Here is a 22,231-nt window from a genome sequence, read left to right as displayed (position 1 = left end):
CAAGAACTTAAAAGAACTCCGCCATATGATTACGCAATAACCGAGTTACATGAGCATCTTCATTCGACAGAATATTTTTAGAGCAATAATAGCTAGGTTTCAGAAAGACAGAAAAGAGGGAGTAAAACTTGCTATCAGCTTGGCAATGGCAATTAAAGAGGAAGGTCGAGGCCCTTGCCCACCTCCACCCCGATTATCTGAAGAATCCCCTTGTTTAGCACCTGAATTAAATTAAGAAGCAAAGTTCTTCAGAAACTCAAACAGATGTCGCAAAACACTTGAGGCATTTCATCTCTGTGATGAGTTCTTTCATTACCAGCTCCACGATGAAGGTGCCGATGAGGCCAATCATGCAGGCCCTGGAGTTCCAGATCTCGACGGTCTGGGTGAACCCCAAGAAGGGCTCGCTCAGCTTGGGCTGCACCCTGGGCACCTCAACCTGAACGCAACAGAAATTGAACAGGAACCTGTGAAAACTTCCTTGGAGAATGGAGACTATCCTTTTGCAATGATTACCACGAGCAGTTTTTGCTTCTTTCACTCACCCCCGGAGGAAGCTTTGCAGCGCTCACTCTCACCCTTACGGCTCTTGGCGATGGCAGGCATGGAGTGAGCTTCTTGCCGAGTTTGTTGCCGCAGAGGGGTTGACGAACCAAGCAGGATGGGGAAGAAAGAGCGCACCTTGCTGCCACTGCCGGGATTGTTCTTTCGGTGTTCTGTTCTTGCCGTTCCTTCTAGATGAGACGTTGGGTCTAGGACTCCGCAAGAATCAGCATGTTTTAGAGGATGAGATGATTCAGACGTACGTGGCTGGCAGCGTGGCCACGTTGGGCGGTTGGGGTCACATGTAGGGGGAAGAAAATTCGGTGCAGCCCGGATGCAAAGCCCATCCAGTGCGCACCCGCCCGGACGACCGACACGTGGAGGTGGAAGAAAATCCGACGGAAGCGCATCTGGGAAGGCTGCTCGCGGCTCGGCTGCCTGCCTCGATGTCGCGCGGCTGCATGGCTCGGATGTGAATTGGAATAGGCGCGGCGGGGAATCCGGAAACCGCGTGCTGCACGACACGGACGTGCTTTGCATGCAGGAGCAGACGCGGAGGACATGTATGCAGCGTGCTGCCGTGCCTTGCCTACGTGGTGTGATTGGCACAAACAGAGGTGATGGCTTGTATTTCAGAATACATAAACAATTGCTCTAGCCATGGTCGCATCTTGATCAGTGAAAATTATCCTTGGATGCTTGCTTGGCATTGCTGTTAGGAAGGTTTGAAAGAGCCAAACAAATGATTCAATAGATTCATTAAATATCAATGCAGCTCCAAATATTATCATCTGCTTGTGATGGTTTGTTCCAAGGATCGGAGCAAAAGGCATCTCAAACTTATTAGTCTAAAACGGAGTGTCAAATGACACAGCATCACCAAAGCATTTGTAGTCCATAATAGATTGATCATCTGCCTAGAAAAAAATTTCTATCCGACCATCTTTCTTATCTACCTAAACGGCATAAAAATGTAGGATCATGTAACTGTTTGTTTCTCAGGTATTCTATCAGTATCCTTTCATCATTGGCTTGTGTTGACGCCAGATTTTGACACGTATGGAATCGGCGTCAAGAAAGGGAAGGATTAGCCGATGCGGCAAGATGAAAAGGTCACGATAGGGAATCGACCGATTGGTGCTACAGTTGGGGATCGGCCGATTGGCGCTGCAGTGTTTTGGCGGATGGAGGTGGTTTAGATCGGCCGATTGAGGGACTGAGGCAATTGGGCCAATATGGGCTTAAAGGGGATTACAAAGACAAATTAAAGGGGGATTGGCCCATAGGGGTGCAACGACCAACTCCGATGCAAGTTATACTTGTAAATATTCGTTTTCATTTAAAATTAGAGATAGAATCCTAGTCGGTTAAGAGATTGGTTGTAACATGCTATAAATAGCCATCCTTAGAGGTCTGTAACAACAACATCAAATCAATACAACAATCTACTATTTCCTCATACTTTACTTTTAAGTCGGCGACTTCGCCAATACTTTTCTTCTTTTCATGAGTTCGTACGGGTTGGCAGGGCTGCATCGACCTGATCTCCGGCCGATTCTGTAAGTTCCGTTTATCGAGTAATATCTAAGTTTTAACTTCAGGCGCATCGATGTCGTTTCGTTTAGATTTATTCATCAGTTATCGATATTTATTAGAATTCTAGATTTTTACCTTCTGTTCTAGTTTTATCATCAGTTATCTAGCTTGGAATCAGAGTTTTCGGCTTATTTATCTTTATCGCTCATCCACCGCTTTTGCATAGCCGATTAGATCTGTTTCAAGTGTTGCTACTGTAGTGTTGTCCAGTTTACTTTGGTAATTTTCTTCACAAACATTACCTAGTAGTCGGCTGCGCCATAGCCGATTTCCTTATTATAGCAAATCGGCCGATTCGCTGATAAGCTTCCTTGAGATCGGAACCTTAGCCGATCGTGACCTCTGGGATCTGACACGTTTCTTTCCTTGCCAATCAACAGGTCAGATTGGCTGGCACGCCGCGCGAACCGCACCAGGGTGATCACCCGAACAGGAGTTAAGCAGATTCTCCTGGGTCGTGTGTCCGACGCTAAGATTCAATCGGCTGATCTTTAGCGCCAACACACTTTTGGCACGCCTGGTGGGACGAGTACAACCACTACCATGTCGAAAGCTGCCGAAATCTCCGAAGACAACATCATCGAGGTGACGGAAGCAGACCTCAAGGACGACCAGAAGGAGGAGTTGGAGAAGCAAATAGCACAGTACCGGAAGACATGCCTGCAATCCTTCAGTCATACCAGGAGCGGGGAAACTGTCAAGAAAGCTCATTTTCCAACTCCCCGCGAGATTACAATCGCCGAGGACTCGGGCAAGATGTCCGAGATGGTTCAACAGTCTGTCTACTAGGCTTTCATCGATCAATCCCCGGTGATAACCAATACGGTATACAATGTCGTCATCAGCTCCCTAGCCAATGGCGTGTCTCAAGGATACCAGGGGCCGGCGTACGCCCCACCTATCACAGCCCCGGTCAGGAGTTTTCCAAGCATACCCTACTCGGCTCCTCAGCCGATCCAAGCTCAGCCTGGAGGATCCAGCGCTCCTTCACCGTCAATGCATCTGGGGCACAATGGCGCACCCTACCTCCAGTCACATGCGCCGCCTCAATCCATTCAGATGTCCTCCGTGCAATCGTCTCCATTAACTTCAGTGCCTTGGGGGGCGCCATCGGTGACGGCCATGCAAGATCAATCGGCCGGCTATGGAGGCTCTCCGACCCAGGCACCCTTCCAATCGGTCGTGCGGCCGACAGCTCCGCAGTATCAACCAGCCACGTTGGAGATGGGCAGGGGGGCAGAGACTGCAGAAGCACTTCAGGGCGCTGCGCCGATTATACTATATGATGAAACGGCCGATTCGCTGAGACACCAGATGCTGACTACACAATCGGTCACGTCACCACAGAACCCGCCGCACGCTTTCGTCCATCACCCGATCATCCCTCCGCCGATCTACCAACACGTGCTGGCTCCCCAGCCAGTAGTTCATCAACAACAAGCAGACAAGATGGCACGGATAGCAGAAGTAATTCAAGATCAATTCGGTTTAAAGCCGAAGGTACAAACTGACACATATAGAATGCCGTACCCGCCTACCTACGACCTACTGCCGTTTCCCCATTGGTACAAAGTTCCCGATTTCACCAAGTTTTCGAGGCTTGATGATACCTCAACTGTGGAGCTGAAGCGTCCCCACATAAGTAGAGACTAAATGTGATACAAATATCAGTCCCAGGAGGCTGATAGCACATTTATTCGACAGATAATTCAGTTACTGTACAACTCCCGAGGGAGTGGGCGTGAAAGCCACGCAACGATAAACAGTAAATAAATAATGGCGGCTAACCAAGCGACTGCCAAAAGACAGCACTCGGGACTACATGGCAGCAGCAGCATCTTGGGTAGGCCAACACCACAGGCAGCGTTGGGTGCGGACACAACCTCTACTCAAGGTCCTCGGCGATGAAGTCCGGGTCTTCCTCTGTAGCAACGAAGCAAGGGTGAGTACAAACGTACTCAACAAGTCCAACCCCATCCACGGAGGGGGATACAAGCAAGTTTATGCACAAGTACAACAAGGATAGGCTAGAGTTTATTTGCAGTAAAGCTAAATTTTATCACATGCAGGGGATCATTTTCAAAAGGGTTTTTGTAAAGTTTTCCTTTAGTACCCGAAACATTGAGTGGGGTTGATCCTACACAAAGGATCCAAGTTTTTATCGCTATCAGACTCCCCGTCCGCCATAGCGCACGACACATCTGCCGAACTCTTCCAAAATCCAGCACACACACGCACACACAAGACATCCTTGCCCAAGTACTAGTTATGTGACCAAGCCATAACTCGTCCAATGCCGTGGACACGGCTACCCGGATAGGTTTTTACTCTGCAGAGGGTGTACACTTTTCCCACAAGTAGGGTACCGTATCGCGATCACCTTAGTGATGGTACGGATCCTAACAAAGCCATTACCCACCTTAGCTAAGACTGGCTAGCCCTCGCGGAAACACCCAAGGGGTTCACGGCTCGTCCACGAGACCGTAACCGGGACCTAAGTCACCAAGATCTTACTCCTTTTCCATGGGCTCCCGTTGCTCACCAGCACCCCTGAGGACTAACAGTTCAGCTAGTGGGATTTATGCTAAGCCGTTGCCCATACAACAGTCGAGTGGTTGCACGATGGTGGAATTAGGCAAGATGACACATCAACTCGGTCCTTAGATATGACAAGATGGATATCTCCCGACATTGCTCAACCACCAAGGTACGAGCACAACAACATGGCATCCCACACAAGGAATACCCATCTATCCTGTCTACACATCCTTTTCCCTTGAACCCGAAAAGCCATTTTTCTCACTTGCACACACACACACGTTTATTTTCCGAAAACACCATGGTAATAATGATTGCAGTTGAGTAACAAATTCCTAAGCGTTCTAGCAGTGGTTATCATCTAAACAGAGCAAGTCGTATTTAGAGATAAGCATAGGATAGCAAGGAAGGTTCGTAACAATCAAGGGGTGGCTATCCAACCATGTCTTGCGATGAAATAATATGCATTTTGTAAAACAGGCCAATAGGTTGTGTTTGAAAAACTAGGTATTAAGTATGCATCAAAGGGTGAGATTGGACTTGCCGTCTTCAAAGCCTTCCGGGAGTTCCGGCTCACGGTACTGGTCCTCGGGCTCGGGCTCGCGGTCAAACTCCTCCTCGGGCTCCTCCTCGGGCAATCCGCGATCTACGGCACACACAAACAGACGCACAAATAAATAAAAGAGGAAACGGTTTTTAACCGTGAGCTCCGAACAGGAAACGTGAATGGAAAATAGGTAGAAGGATTATTTTTGGGAAATTTGGATATGGATCGGCAAAAGTATTCCGGAGGATGACATGGTGAAATTTGGGATTAATTGGAGGAAGTTTGGCGCATGAAATGATGGGTTAAACGTGGATTAGGGGCTTAACCGGAGGTTTAGGACTGATTTGTAATAAACCAGGGACCTATTTGTGAATACTTTTGGAGGTGGAGGGGCTTATCTGTGGAAATGCTATAAGAGTGGTGGGAGGACCTGTTCGTAATTTGGGGGAAGATGGGGGTCAGATCGGGATTCTTAGGAAATTTACTCCTTCTTCTTCCAGGAATCAGAGGAAGAGAGAGGGAGTGGATGGTGGCCGACGGCGGCCGGCCGGCCGGGCCTTGCCGGCGGCGCCGAAGGTCGGGGGAGATGGAGGGAGGAATGGGGACCCCATTTGCCTCACCTCGAGCAGGTGGCGTCGAAGGAGGGGGTGGGGTGCCGGCGCCCGTGGGGCGGCGGTGGCGGCAGGGAGGCGGCGGCGGCGGTTTTGGCGACGGGCGGCGCAAGGGGTGGCGGTGGTGAGCTGGGGGAAGATGGGGCGGCGAGGAAGGCCGGTCGTGCCCCTATTTATAGGCCACCGGGGGGGGTGACCGGCGGTAGGGGCCGGTTACTGGCCGGCGGCGTGAGCTCGGCGGCCACGGCACCGATGGCGTGCCGGGCGGGAGGTAGGGGCCGGCGGGGCGGCGATGTGGCGTGGGGCCGAGGCTGCCGGCACGGGAGGGCGACGTGCGGGGCTGGGGCGTCCGGCGCCGGGGTCGTGGCGCAGCGGCAGGGAACCGGGGCCGGGCCGGGCGCGCGGTACGAGGGGCGGTGGCGTGGCCGGCACCGCGCCGAGCGGCGGGTCCAGGCGAGCGGAGGGCCGGGTCGGCCGCCGGTATGGCGCCAGGAAGGGGGGGGCGCCGGAGTAATGGTACTGGGGCCGGTGGTTCGGGCGCCAGGAGGAAGGAAGAGAAGGAGAGAGAAGAAGGAAGGAGGAAGAAGGAAGAAGAAAGAGGAAGAAGGAAGAAGGAAAAAGAAAAGGAAAAAGGGGGAGGGAAAAGAGAAAGAAAAAGAGAGGGACCGGCGGCGATTGCAGCACGCGGTCGGAGCACGCGCGCGGCGTCTGACAACGGCACGCGGCGAGATTTACGGGCACAGATAAAAAGGTAGGGGTCGGCATGGGTACCAGGACGGCGAATCGCCAGGGAGGTTTCCGATTTTCGGGAGCTCAGCGGTAAAAAGATTTTAAATACGATTCTTTAACGGATGATTTTAGTTGGTGATTTCTGCGGATGTTACAGGAGCACGTGAATAGATTCATCATCCAATGCGGGGAGGCGGCTACACAGGATGCTCTACGGGTGTGTCTCTTCTCATCGTCTCTGTCCGAATCAGCCTTCCAATGGTTCACTACGCTACCACCCAACTCCATAGTTACTTGGGCTGACTTGGAGAAGCAGTTCCACAAGTACTTCTACGCGGGAGTGCATGAGATGAAACTCTCAGATCTGACCAGCCTCAGGCAAAGGAGTGACGAGCTAGTATCCACATATGTGCAGAGGTTCAGGGGAACAAATGCTACGCCCTAGTCCTGACCGATGCATAGTTGGCCGATATAGCCTTCCAAGGTCTCCTGCCTCACATCAAAGAAAAATATGCCTCACAGGAGTTCGAGAGCCTGAGTCAAATCGTACATCGACTGTCTGGTCAAGAGGTACGCCCCTTTGATCAACGGAGAAATTTTTAGAAGAAGGTGGCATACTTAGAAGGATCTGAATCCGAAGAAGAGGTAGAAATCGGCCTGGCAGAGTGGGTTAAGGGAAAAAAAGCCGATATCGTGTCCTTTCGGGAAAAAGGAACCAGAGGCGTTCGGTTTCGACACATCAAAGGCCGATAAAATTTTCAATCTACTCCTCCAAGAAGGACAGATAAAGCTCTCACCCTACCATACGATCCCATCGGCCGAGCAACTAAAGAAGATGAAATATTGCAAATGGCATAATGCCACCTCCCATGACATGAACGAGTGCAAAATCTTCCGACAGCAAATACAATCAGCCATTGAGCAAGGCAGGCTCAAATTTGAGGTCCCGACGAAGCCAATAAAGCCGATGAAGATCGATCAGCATCCTTTCCCCAACAACATGGTTGATACGGGAAGGAACGCACTCCAGACCAAGGTGCTGACATCAGAATCGGCTAAAAAGAGCGGCGTCGTAGACCCCAGGAATCAAGCTGCGCCCGAAGATGTCAAAGGGAAGAGACGGATGGATGATGAAGGCGAAGGATCGGGAGAGCCACGCAGTCCCATCACTTCCCAATTTTTGCTCAACAAGTATCAGCGGCAACAAGAAAGTTCAAGGTTTCGTGAAGAGATGATGCGACGACATGAAGATCACTGGCGATGCCCGTTCTTCATCCACTGCTGGGAAAATAACCTTAGGTTGCCGTCGGCCGACAATTGCCCAGAATGCAGCGGTCCATATCGCAACAATCGCCCATTCAGAAGGTCTCGCTCCAGGGATGGAAGGCCAGAGCCAATCAGCAGAAACTGGCGCAAGCATGAAGATCGGCGCCTTTCAGTGCGTGATCAGTTGGGGGGCAGAAGTGACCGATATGATCGGCCAAGAGACAGGCGCGAGCGATACAATAGGCCGGGGGGCAGGACCGATCGGCACGACCGACCAGAGGGTAGAGTCAGCGCATACGATCGGCTGGAAGAGATGGCCGATGCTCGGGTATCAGACGAAAATCCCTTGGGGCGGGAGCCAAAATGGGAACACGCCAAACCGTCGGCTAAACCAGTAAACCCCAGGTGGTGCCCTGATGGATTGACCAAATCCCAAAAATGAAGAATCCAGCTTCTCCGCCAATGGGAACAACAAGAAGAAGAACAACAACAGATGATAGACAAGAAGAACGACAGGCCTCGGGTTTGGCGCCCCAAAAGAAACGACAGGGAAGGCAACGACAACCAGGAATCGGCAGCCGATGTCAGTATGGTTTTCATTCTGCCGATGGAATTCATGACTCCCTCTGACCAACATAACATGTCGCAGATAGAAGAACAGATGGCGCAATTGGCTTTGGAGCCAATGACAGCCACGTTCGAGAAACCCGAAGATGAAAAACGGCAGCACCTGAAGGCATTGTTCCTCAAAGGACATGTCGACGGCCAACCTGTCACCAGGCTACTAGTAGATGGAGGCGCTGCAGTCAACATCATGTCGTATGCCATGTTCTGGAAGTTGGGAAAAAGCGATGATGATTTGACCAAGACGAACTTGATGCTCAAAGACTTTGAAGGCAACGTGTCTCCCGCCCGCAGCGCGCTTTGCGTCGACCTCACCATCGGCAGTAAGACTCTTCCTACCACTTTCTTTATTATTAATGGCAAAGGGTCCTACAACATGTTACTCGGTCGAGACTGGATACACGCAAATTGCTGCGTCCCGTCTACAATGCATCAATGCCTCGTACAATGGGTCGGCAACAACATTGAAATAGTCACCGCCAATTCCGCCTACAGCGTTGCGGCGGCCAATGCACAGCAATGGAGCTGCGAGCACGTCAAGTGCATATCCGGGAGGACTTGGGACACCGATTTCCTGAAGGTATCCGATTTTGGCCTACTGCCGATCCGAGCAGTCGGCTCTGAAGATTCAGATTAAATGGATCAGTTCGTCTGGGAAGACGGGAAGTTGGGACACGGGTTTACGTCGGCCGATTCGTTAGAAATGATAGATTTAGGCGATGGCACCAAGCCAAGGCCGACGTACATTAGTGCTAATTTGGATCCGGAATACAAATGTAAATTGACAAATTTATTGAAAGAGTTTAAAGATTGCTTTGCTTGGGAATATCATGAGATGCCTAGTCTGGACCGGTCCATTGTTGAGCACCGGCTGCCCATAAAGCTGGGATATCAGCCATATCAGCAACCCGCACGGCAATGTAATCCTAAAATTCTACCCGATATAAAGGCTGAGATCACAAGGCTGATTGAAGCAAAATTTATTCGGCAGTGCCGTTATGCCGAGTGGATCTCCAACATTGTGCCCGTATACAAGAAGAACGGGAAGTTGCGCGTGTGCATCGACTTCAGGAACCTTAATCAGGCTACATCGATGGACGGATATCCGATGTCGACAGCCGATGTGTTAATAGACGCCGCCGCAGGTCACAAAGTCATTAGTTTTATGGACGAAAACGCCGGATACAATCAAATACTAATGGCCGAAGAAGACATTTTGAAAACGGCTTTCAGGTGCCCAGGCCACCTCGGTTTGTTCGACTGGCTAGTAATGACTTTTGGGTTGAAGAACGCCGGCGCTACATATCAACGAGCCATGAATTACATATTTCACAAACTCATCGGCATACTAGTAGAGATTTACATCGACGACGTCGTGGTCAAGTCGAAGGGACACCAGGAACATCTGGCCGATTTGCGACAGGTATTGGAATGCACGAGAAAGCATGGATTGAAAATGGACCCAAACAAATGCGCTTTCGGCGTATCCGCCGGGCAGTCTTTAGGATTCATGGTACATGAGCGTGGGATAGAGATCAACCGGAAAACCATAGCGGCTATCAATAAAGTCGTGGCCCCGCAAAATAAAACCGAGTTGCAGTCCTTGATCGGCAAGGTCAATTTCATCAGGAGATTCATATCCATCCTGTCCGGACGCATCCAAGCCTTCACACCGTTATTGAAATTGAAACCCGACCAAGAATTCGTATGGGCAAAAGAACAACGCAGGGCACTGGAAGACATCAAACAATACTTGGTCTCACCACCCGTGTTGGTCCCACCACAAACTGATAAGCCATTCAAACTATACTTATCGGCCGATGAGCGAGCTATCGGGTCGGCACTGGTCCAGGAGTTTGAAGGAAAGGAACGGGTGATATATTATGTTAGTAGAAGGCTTCTAGACGCCGAAACAAGATACCCCCCGGTAGAGCGACTATGCCTGTGTCTTTACTTCTCATGCACCAAACTCAGACACTACCTGTTATCGGCGGAGTGCGTAGTCGTATGCAAAGATGACGTAGTAAAATACATGCTGTCATTGCCAATTTTGAAAGGGCGGATTGGAAAGTGGATTTTGGCTTTATCGGAGTTTGATCTAAGATATGAGCCGGCAAAAGCCATCAAAGGTCAAGTCATGGCCGATTTCGTCGCCCAGCACTGTAGGCCAGAAGTCGCTGTTGTGGAGCCAGCTCCGTGGACTCTATATTTTGATGGCTCGTCATGTGGGGCCGGATCAGGAATCGGCATCGTTCTCATATCGCCTCGGGGGGCAAGCTAAGATTTCTCTCTACCGATAGAGGCATCCACTACTAATAACCAAGCGGAGTACCGAGCTGTCCTAAAAGGCATACAATTGTTGAGAGAGATTAAGGCCGACACTGTGGAAATTTTTGGAGATTCCATGCTCATCGTGGACCAATTAACAGGAAGGTCCGAGTGCAAAGATGATGTCTTAAGGATTTATTATGAGGATTGCCTCCAACTTTTTAAAGAATTCAAGACCGCGGTTATTGAGCGTATTCCCAGAGATTATAATGAAGAGGCCAACAGGCTTGCCCAGCACACATCCAGGTATTGGCCGATTCAAGGCGCCATGACTCTGGAACTCGCGACCGACGATTGGCGAAAAAAGATTGCCGATTATTTAAAAGATCCGTCCAAGAAAGTGGATCGGCGAGTGCGTTTTCAAGCCACGAAGTATGTATTACTAGAAGATGATTTGTTCTACCGAACGATTGATGGCGTTCTGCTCAAGTGCCTGGGAACAGAGGAGGCAAAAATCCTGATGGGAGAGATCCACGAAGGTGTGTGCGGAGCTCATCAATCGGCACATAAAATGAAGTGGATGATTAGGAATAATGGATATTATTGGCCGACGATCCTTGAGGACTGTTTCAAATATTATAAAGGATGTCAAGACTGTCAAAAATATGGAAACGTGCAGCGTGCACCCGCATCGGCCATGAATCCAATTATCAAGCCATGGCCATTTAGAGGTTGGGGAATAGACCTCATCGGACAAATTTATCCTCCATCAAGTAAGGGGCATAAATTCATTCTAGTAGCCATGGACTATTTCACCAAATGGGTGGAAGCGATTCCATTAAAGGCTGTAACATCGGCCGCCATGGTCGATTTCGTAAGAGACGACATTGTCTATCGCTTCGGCATCCCTCAGACTATCACAACCGATACGATGTTCACATCGGGAGAATTCGAGGAATTCACGACCGATATGGGGATCAAGCTGCTATACTCCTCCCCGTATTATGCTCAAGCTAACGGCCAGGCTGAATCTTCCAATAAAGGGATAATTAAGTTAATCAAAAGGAAGATCGAGGATCAGCCCAAAAACTGGCACTTATGTTTAACCGAAGCTCTATGGGCGTACAGGATGGCTTGCCACGGGGCTACCAAGGTATCTCCTTATCAACTGGTGTACGGTCACGAGGCGGTGTTGCCATGGGAGTTGAGAACGGGCTCAAGACGTACATCGCTTCAGGATCAGTTGACGGCTGATGATTACTCCTCACTCATGAAAAGGGAACTCGACGATTTGACGGGTCAACGTTTGAGGGCCTTGATCTGCATTGAGGAAAACAAAAAGAAGGTAGTCAGGTGGTATGACAAGAAGGTCAAAGTCAAGCAGTTCTCCCAAGGGGATCTGGTATGGAAGTTGGTGCTGCCGATTGGATCTAAAGATCCTAAATTCGGTAAATGGTCTCCCACTTGGGAAGGGCCGTATAGAATCGGCCGATGCGCCCCGGGAAATGCATACATCCTGGAAACAATCGAAGGGGAAGAATTTACTAGGGCCTTGAATGGGAGCTATTTGAAAAGATATTACCCCAGTATATGGGTCGACACATAAGAATCATTATGGGGCATGGCAAGACAGAGCGGTTATTTCCTGGATAATCATGCAGCCGATGCAGAAAAAGGAATCGCCTAGAGGAGAAAAGTAATCGTTCAAGTTGGCCGATTTATCATTCGGTACGGCAGATGAGTTACACGGCCGATGCGGTACAAGTCGCCCTTAGAACAAAAAATACTCAACTATGCTTCTTCTCAAGCTCTTTCTCAATCCGACCTAATTCCATCAGAAGGCGGGCACTTCGCTCTTCCACATCTTTCATCGCGGCCTCCGCCTCAACCTGGCGAGGAAGAGAATGGCTCCAATCTAGCACCGGGCAAGATGTTCCCGTTGCGGCATTTTCAAGGGCAACCGGGTGAGGGAGTGGGTGACTCGTGTCGACTCGCGGCCACCTGTAACAGTTGCCGTCGATGAAATCCTAGATCCGTTGAACGTAGGCAGGGACGTGGTCTCTGAGTTCTTCACGGTGTGCCCTGATCAAGTCCCTGTCTTCCTGCAACAACGGCTCATTGGAGTGCATGAGTTCGATCACCCGTTTGAGTTCAGGACTAAGGCACCTCGGCTGAAAGAATTAACACATAACTGCCTAAAGTTAGATCAATTTAAAAAGATCAAACTGGAAGGAAAAAAGCGAAGACGGATCTCGTACCTGGTTGACGGAAGAAGAGGAGAAGGAGGAAGACGAAGAAGACATTTCTGCGAGTATTCCGACGAAAAAGCAATCGGAGGAAAAGAGGATTGAGTGGAGCAAGTACCCTTGAAAGCAATACCAGGGCTGGTATTTATAGGAAGAGAAAGGGCGAGGGTTTGGTAAGACGCGTCCCGTCAGAATAAAAAGGTAATAAATAAAGGGGCGCCACGAAGGACGGGTCAAGATTGAGTTCAGACATCAAACGGTCAAAGGGTATTAATGTTCTTATAAAATGACCAGTACTTTTACAGATCATCCCAGAAGGGCATTAATAGCCACAATCGCTCGTCGCCTGATCTGATCGGCCGAGTCTAAAACCCGCTGGTCCTCCTCCGCCGATCCCGGGACCTCTGGCATGTGGCGATGAAGTCTGAGAGTCTCGTGGGCCAAGTGCTGCCTGTCCTGCTTCAAATCGGCGATGACTGAGGGGAGATCTTGAAGTTTCTTCTCTTCGATGGCTATCTCCTTGACCACCTGCTCCATTTCTTTGGCGAGCTCCGTCCTTCGGCGCTTGAGGCGATCTATGGTACTGACAATTCTGGAGCGGGAGTTCTCGAGGAAGTGGATCCGATGGTGTACTTCTTGGGCCCTGTGTTTGTATGAATCCTCCTCCTCACGAGTCTTGGCCAGCTTGGCACGATCGGCCATATGGCGCAGAGCCCTAAACACTGGGATCCGCATCGATTCAATGTATGCAGCGGGCGCCAAGGCTTCTTCCGCCTCTTCTGGGACTCGACCGCTGACGTCACCAAAGAGCTGCCGAATCGGCGAGGCGTCCTCCACTAATCGGCCGATGTCTTCTTGGAGAAGGGTTCGTATGGTCTCAAGTTTGGCGCGGACATCATCGGGGAGAAAGTGCAACCACAAATGAGAAGAGACTATTATTGGGAGTGTCCTGTTCCTGCAAAATAATAAATAAAAGGAAAAGTAAGTCAGCTGATGATGATAATGAATCGGCCAGTTCGGGTAAATAAAAATTCTTACTTCTTTGAAGTGGATTTCCTCTATCTACGCCTGCGAAATTGTTACCCTCGGTTCGGGGGCTGGTGCGATTGGCTCATCGAAAGAGGAGGATTCGACGATTATCGGCGTCCTGCTTGAGCCGGCCTCTTGAGGAACTTCTCAGACAGCTGTTCAGAAAGTACGGTTAGCGTGCCGATAACCTACATCAAAAGTGGACAGGTCATTGTTTAAATGTTAAAGAATTGAGTTAAGAGACCCTGTACCTTAGTGGGAGGGAGCACTGGTACTTCAGTGTCTGCCTGGGGCGTTGCCGATTGCTGTGACTCCACTAGGGTGGTTTGTGCGGCCTGGTATAGGGAAAAGTCAGTATTGAAGTAACGACTAGGAGGAATTAGATGGTGAGTTTACCTGAATGGCTTCTACCAACAGCGACGCGGTGGCCACTCCAGCTTCTGTAGCAGCTTGGGGGTCAACCTCCTCAATGACTGGGAGAGTCGATGCAGACAAAGATTCCGCCGATGCAGCCGCGGATGGATCGGTTGATTCCGTGCGGGCGCGCACCCAGCGGCTTGTTTTCTTTATAATTTTCCTCTGCACCTGCTTCAATCGGCTAGTGATGTCGTCAACGGAGGGGGCGTGATAGCCGATAAGGGGAAATTCCGTGTACGGATAACGATTCTCTATCGGCCGACCACTCCGACTGCATTTTGGAGGGACGCGGCTCTCAGACTGAAAGAAAAAATAAGAGTTAGTGGTATAGAAGAAAAAAAAGAATTAAAAATCGGCTAAAGAGGGGGCGATACCTCTGCGTTTGGATCAATGTTGTCGGGGTCCAGGATGTTGCAATATATCGCCGCAGAAGCGCAGAAGAGATGTTGTTTCCATTCTGCCCACCATAGCTTGAACTGTTGAACGGCGAAAGGGGCCACTACCCAATCGGTCAAGTCTATGGTACTAGAATCTGGGACCCGATCGTACAGCCGGTTGTAATCAAGGCCTTTGGTGAGCTCGTCTCGGAATTTTGCCCGACCGGCGAAGTATGCATAAATCGGCAGTCAGCCCAAACCTGATTGTCATGCTGCGACAGACGGATTATAAAATTCATAGGTAGGGGCGTCCTTCCCTGAGAAGAAATTCGCCGGCAAGATCCCTAGCTTCATCAGCTCATCCGTAAGGTCGTCATCAAATGTGTTGGTCGTCGAGTCAAAGCAAGAGGGGAGCTCGAAGATTGGTTCTGACCTCTGATACGGGAACCAGCTAGTTGCCTCTTCACTAAAGCCATTGTAGAAACATCTAAAATATTCGGCTACCTTGGTGGCAGAGTACTGACAACCAGAGAAAGCTGATGTTGCTTCGCCAAAGGAAGTTCACCGATGCCGTACTGTGGGATTTTCTGCCGATTCGATATTGGGAAAAGTCATGTGCTCCACTCGCTACTGTGAGATCTTGATCATGTACAGATTGAGCCATAAGTTGATGAACTACCAGGGTCCATCTGGATTTCCAATCGGCTCTCCTTTGGATAACTTGACGCCGATCTGATGCAGCATATGATAGGCCGATCCTAGTAGATGCTTTCCGCGAGGAACAGAAGCTCCTATCGATAGTGCCTCAGCCAGAGCCTGTGTGTTAGAAGATGGGCCAGCTGCTCTCCCGCAAAAGAGGTGTTTCTCCAGCCACATCATCAGGAAGGCCGCGTGCTCCCTCTCTGCGACTGTCCTGGTCCTTTTGTTGCTCTTAATAAACTTTTTCCACCCGCCGATTCCTTTTGTTTCCAGCTGATGGGACGTTTTGACCAGGTAGCGGAAAGGGGTGTCAAGAGAGGAGATGTTAAGGCCGGTCAACATTACTACATCAGCCAGAGTGGGAGTCATAGGCCCATGTCCGAAAAGAAACGCGTTGAGAACGTCGGACCAGAAATAGGAAGCTGCTATCACTAAAGGCTCATTCCTTTCCATCTAGGACAAAGACAAGTCGATACATTGGCCGATTTTCCGCTCATCCCATTGAACCCTTTTAGAGGCGGCTATCCTTTGATACCACTCTTTCCAACCGGGGGTTTCATTCGGCCATGATCTGAAGGTGCCTGACCAGTAATCTAGGTCCATGGTCGACTGCTTAAATGGAATTCTATGGGTTTCCAAGTTGATTAGATCAGTTGGATCTGGGTTTCCCATAGGACCAAGATAGATAAGGCCAAGGGTTTTGGTAAGGCGAATGGTGATTCGGTGCCTAACCACCTAAAAAAGGTAAAAAGGGAGGAAAATAAGAACGGATCTAAGGTAAATGCCTTGGCATCAAAAAGTGAAAAGGAAAAGTTTCAGTAAGAACCTTCAGTATGAAGCTCATCGTGGTTGGCGGGATTGCTGGCGGAACTACGGACGCCGAAGCTGTCGGTGGGGCCTCCGTCATTGATGAAGCTCTCGCTCCTGCCAATGGAGCTGCTGCCACTACCGCTGGAGCCGCCACTAGTGAAGCCGCCTCCAGGGCCTCGGGTGTTGATGAAGTTCCTGAAGGGATCGCCATTGGGGAGGTGGAATGGAATGCAGATGGAAAAGGTTGCCGGAGAAGGAGATTGGAAGCTAAAGAGGCACCGGGGGAAGAAGGAAACCAGTGCACCAAAGAAGGAAGACGTGGGCTTGTGAAAAAGAAGTGCGGGATGTGCTGATATTTAAGGACGATCTGAGAAGGGGTAAAAGCTGAATTTTTGACACGTATGGAATCGGCGTCAAGAAAGGGAAGGATTAGCCGATGCGGCGATATGAAAAGGTCACGATTGGGAATCGGCCGATTGGTGCTACAGTTGGGGATCGGCCGATTGGCACTGCAGTGTTTTGGCGGATGGAGGTGGTAGAGATCGGCCCATTGAGGGACTAAGGCAATTGGGCCAATATGGGCTTAAAGTGGATTACGAAGAGAAATTAAAGGGGGATTGGCCCATAGGGGCGCAACAACCAACTCCGATGCGAGTTATACTTGTAAATATTCATTTTCGTTTAAAATTAGAGATAGAATCCTAGTCGTTTAGGAGATTGGTTGTAACAGGCTATAAATAGCCATCCTTAAAGATCTGTAACAACAACATCAAATCAATACAACAATCTACTATTTCCTCGTACTTTACTTTTAAGTCGGCAACTTCGCCAATACTTTTCTTCTTTTCACGAGTTCGTACGGGTTGGCAGGGCTGCATCGACCTGATCTCTAGCCGATTCTATAAGTTCCGTTTATCGAGTAATATCTAAGCTTTAACTTCGAGCGCATCGCTGTCGTTTCGTTTAGATTTATTCATCAGTTATCGATATTTACTAGAATTCTAGGTTTTTACCTTCTGTTCTAGTTTTATCATCAGTTATCCAGCTTGGAATCACAGTTTTTGGCTTATTTATCTTTATCACTCATCCACCGCTTTTGCATAGCCGATTAGATCTGTTTCAAGTGTTGCTACTATAGCGTTGTCCAGTTTACTTTGGTAATTTTCTTCACAAACATTACCTAGTAGTCGGCTGCGCCATAGCCGATTTCCTTATTATAGCAAATCGGCCGATTCGCTGATAAGCTTCCTTGAGATCGGAACCTTAGCCGATCATGACCTCTGGGATCTGACACATTTCTTTCCTTGCCAATCAATAGGTCAGATTGGCTGGCATGCCGCGCGAACCGTACCAGGGCGATCACCCGAACAGGAGTTAAGCAGATTCTCCCGGGTCGTGTGTACGACGCTGAAATTCAATCGGCTGATCTTTAGCGCCAACAGCTTCTAAGTACTTTCTGCGCTCGCGTCCAATCTCGTTATTGCAATCCATTTTTGCAAATGGCACTTTGTCGGCTCCTCCGTAAAACTGCTTTATGAACTCATACACCTGGGCTGGCTTCATCCTAGCATCTCATATCTGGCCAATTAGCATCCTGTCTACTTCTGTGACACGTCGTTGGGATCTCAGCTTGTGCGACTTATCTGGACTAGCAAGGTAATGATTATGTTCAATTACAATTATTTGCACTATCCAAATCCCCTCTCTACTGACACTAAACTAAACACGAGCATCACAACCCATCCTTGTAGTGTCTTTTGATGACTCGGTTTGCCAATGTCCTTGGCTACTGCGAACTATATATTTCTAAGATATACTACCATCCACTCGACGCTTTGTATTGCTCTTTCTAACACTGAACCCAACCTTACCGCCATATGTGTTATACATATCAAAGGCTTCTTCCTCTAATTCAAAATTCATTCCAACTTCAGGAGTGATCCCAACTTTATCTGCTACCTGTTGTAAAATGAGATGATGATTAATTATTCGGTCATATTATGCATGATCTACCAAAATAGATGAGTAACATGCGATGACCCTACCTGTGATGGCTGCTCTCTGTTGACTCCATGACCACCGTCAGCGATTGCATCATCCTCATGCGCATCTAAGGTTTCCTGCTGTGAGCCTATATCATGCACTTTGTTGATTTATTTCTTCTTTGCATTGATAGTTTGGAAGGAGCTGGAGAAGGAGAATAGGGAATTCTTCAAGACGTACAAGAAGGATCGGCTGGGAGTAGAGTCGACGCAGAAGAATCCATCTGACAAGAAGCCTTCCGCTCCCAAGAGCTCAGAGCCTCATACGACGACGGGCAGATAGAGTTCTACCATGGTGTGTCATGGAACTGTCTCAAGTGGTGCGATCAGTCCTTTGTGTACTCTGCAGGTGATTCAGTAGCTCGTGTAAATCAGAAATTCAGAATGAATTGCACAACGCTGATGATTGCAAAGATGAATATTTTTTTAACCATAACAGAGACTTACCTTCGTCAAGCTCTCGAGGCAGGAGGCTGTTCCTGGGATGGTCGGCATTGCCAGATGGAGGAGGTGGCGCGCTGGGCCAGATGGAGGAGGAGGAGGCGGCAGTGCATTGCCAGGAGATCACGACCAAACCCTCAGCCTGCCGCACCTATTCCAATTCACATCAGAGCCATGCAGCCGCGCGACGTCGAGCCAGGCAGCCGAGCCACGAGGAGCCTTCCCAGATGCGCTTCCGTCGGATTTTCTTCCGCCTCCACGCGTCAGTCGTCCGGGCGGGTGTGCACCGGATGCGCTTTGCATCCGGGCTGCACCGAATTTTCTTCCCATGTAGGGGTGGATGTCGGCTCCGGCACCGTTTCGGCTCGTTATCAGTACGAGCCACCTCGTTTTGGCTCACGAGCTGGAGACCTCTTAGTGACGGACAGTGTCAGCGACGGTGAGGGTGCGAAGCCACCTCAACGACAGCACGGCGACGCGAGACGATAGGAAGGAGCTAGGCGTGTCGGATTGGGGCTCGAGCTCATCAGAGTTGTCGGTGTTGAAATTGGATCACCTCGTCCTCCACGGCTCCGCCTGCAATCTTGCATGACCTAGCGGCACGTCGGTCCGTGAGCCGTGAGATCTCTCTACAGAAAACTGAATGGAGCATCTCAAATCAGAATCTAGCAGATTTACAAAAGAATTTTTTTCAGCAAAAATGATTCGGGCTTCCTCACCTATTACTAAAGAAAACGAATCAAATCAAAGCTAGAGCATCTAAACTCCTGCGGCCTCACCTCCACGGCTGTTGATGCCCCTCCACGCCAAGTCCAAGTGATGATAGGATGATACATGATATGATAGAGAGACTATGAGGACGGAGGAGCCGAGGAGACAAGGATACGACCTGGGAGAGGATCTGCTCGTCTGGCTCGTGAGCTAGCTCAAGCTGACTCCTTATCTCTAACAAGCTGAAACGCTCAGCTCATTAAACAAATGTAATGAGCCTAGCTGATTATGAGATGAGCAAGCTATCAAGCTGCGAGCTTTTAACAACAGAGAGGATGATAGGATTCAGATAATATTGTTGGAGGGTGGGTAGTAATCACGCTTAGGTAGAGCAAGCCTGCTCTACCAGGTTATCATTCAGATATCCAGGGCTATCAGATTTCAACACAAAGAAGACTATCTTTGTGGAGAAATATGGTTATGTGAGCTAGCTCAAGCCGACTCCTTATCTCTAACGAGCTGAAACGTAAGCTTAGCTCATTAGAAAATAATGTAAGGAGCCTAGCTAGCTGATTACGAGTTGAGCGAGCTATCAAGCTGTGAGTTTTTAACAACGGAGAGGATGATAGGATTCAAATGAGATTGTTAGAGGGTGTGGGCAGTAGTCACGCTCAGGTAGAGCAAGCCTGCTCTGCCGGGTTATCATTTAGATGTCCAGAGCTGTCAAATTTCAACATACACAAGTTCTCTATTCACAAAGTCTGAGAACATATTTGATTGTATACGAATGTCTCTCTATAGACAAGTAAATGTTCTTTTGATTTGTTCCTCTTGGGTGTCCGACCTTCTTTCTAACGCAAATGTCACCCTATTTAGGATGTTAAACTACTTCAATACTAGCAATCACACACCAATCAAATTGCTAAGAATGACTACAGATATTCAAGACTACTCGATACCTCGATTCACAACGTTGGAGAATATGTGTGATTGTATTTGAATGGCTCTAGCACACGTTATTTTGATTTGTTGAAGTGGGACAATGGATCTTGTTGGCGTTCCCTTTGAGAACTTAAAAAACTCTGCCTTATGATTATGCAACAGAATTGCACAAGTATCCAAATACTCTCTCCATTCCATATTATATGTTGTTTTGACTTTTCCAGATCCATATATTATTATGCATCTAGACATACACTAGGTGCATAGCAAAATTTATGCATCTAGAAAAATCAAAACGACCTACAATTTGGAACGGGAGAGTAGTTTTTATAGCAGTAATATCTAATCTAAGTTTTAAAAAAGAAAAAAAGTGTGCAATCAGCTTGGGTTTACTCTAGTCTCGGTCCACTGCTCTAGGAATTCCCAACTTATTGCATGTAGTTTTATGACCATGCAAAGCAGCAACAAGTCAAAAATAAATTCAGAAGCAAATATCAGATCATCAGATCCAAGATGTCATAACATAGACCACCATTATATTTATTTAACATCTACTGATATATATCCGCAGTTGACGGTTGCATCCATCGACGGAATCATTACATGATCGTACCAATAAGTACAATTCCCCTCTACCTAAGCAATGCTATTATCCTAAGAACAACTTAAAACTAACAAGACTGTACCCCACTACCCCTAGTGCTAACGTTGACGCAAACCATCCATGCTCTGATCCTCTTGGTGGTCGCTACTGCTATGCTATGACATATATTACCTGAAGACAAAAAGAAAAGGATAGTAGGTGGCCATTACAACACAAGTTGCAACAAATCATTCAGAATAAGGTGTGTCAAAGAGGATAAATCACTTGATTACGGTGACGTTGGAGGATTGGCAGGCGCCGGCGCCGGCGCCACCATCGGTGGAATTATCAGCGGCACTTGTTGCGCTGTCAAAACACATCACACCATACTGTTGTCAATCTCCTTGCAGGCATATCTGATCCACATATCAAAATAACGTACGGACACAAAGAGGATAAATCACTTGATTACGGTGACGCTGGAGGATTGGCAGGCGCCGGCGCCGCCATCGGTGGAGTTATTAGCGGCACTTGTTGCGCTGTCAAAACACATCACACCATACTGTTGTCAATCTCCTTGCAGGCATATCTGATCCACAGATCAAAATAACGTACGGACGATATATGCATGAAGAAAAAGGTTACGAAAAACTTAGTGTTGCAAGAGAAGAGCGTTTGGAGCGACAGCATGGCACCGTAGGCGAGCGGGAGGACGATCATGCGGACGGGGTCGATGGGCAGGGGCATAAGGTCATTCATGTTGCCGGTCATGCCATGGCAGAGGCAGATGGGGGCGTTGTGGATGACCGACTTGAGGCTGTCGCAGCACTGGGCGGGAGGCGCCAGCACGGTGAGGTTGGTCAGGTAGTCCATGCATGGCATCATGCTGATCAGCGGCGTCATGCACTCCATCAGCTGAGCCGGCGGGGACGGGGCGCTTGCCGTGGAAAGGTGGGGTGGGGCGGCGCCACCGGACGAACTTGGCAACGGTGGCGGGGTGTTGTGGAACGTCGAGGGGTGGAGCAGTTGGTCTCCCTGATTCTCGCTTCGCACGGCTGCACCGTCGTCGCCGCCACCACGGCGAAGGCGAAGAAGAGGGTGACGAGCTTGCTGGACGCCATTGATCTCTTGCCTTGGGGTGTGCTTGGGATGCTATGGCCGTGGGCTTGTGGTTGATTTCGTGTTGGATGGATGGAGGCGCGGGTTAGTCTG

At 49.1% G+C, this 22,231-nt stretch overlaps 1 protein-coding gene across 1 annotated transcript; it reads right to left on the bottom strand.

Annotated features, from left to right (window-relative positions):
• Positions 1-2: 2 nt before the first annotated feature.
• Positions 3-21,922, bottom strand: LOC101766786. Its single transcript, XM_004966827.2, has 4 exons — positions 21,665-21,922; positions 546-734; positions 317-439; positions 3-221 (listed from the first exon to the last, which is right to left on the bottom strand). The coding sequence occupies exons 1-4, from the start codon at positions 21,920-21,922 to the stop codon at positions 153-155; spliced, it is 639 nt and encodes a 212-aa protein (XP_004966884.1). The 3' UTR covers positions 3-152.
• Positions 21,923-22,231: the final 309 nt, after the last annotated feature.

Source organism: Setaria italica, chromosome IV (genome assembly GCF_000263155.2).
Source record: "Setaria italica strain Yugu1 chromosome IV, Setaria_italica_v2.0, whole genome shotgun sequence".
NCBI classification, from domain to species: domain Eukaryota; kingdom Viridiplantae; phylum Streptophyta; class Magnoliopsida; order Poales; family Poaceae; genus Setaria; species Setaria italica.
The sequence above is the reverse complement of the archived record's forward strand: the minus strand, read 5'-3'. Positions and strand labels throughout refer to the sequence as shown.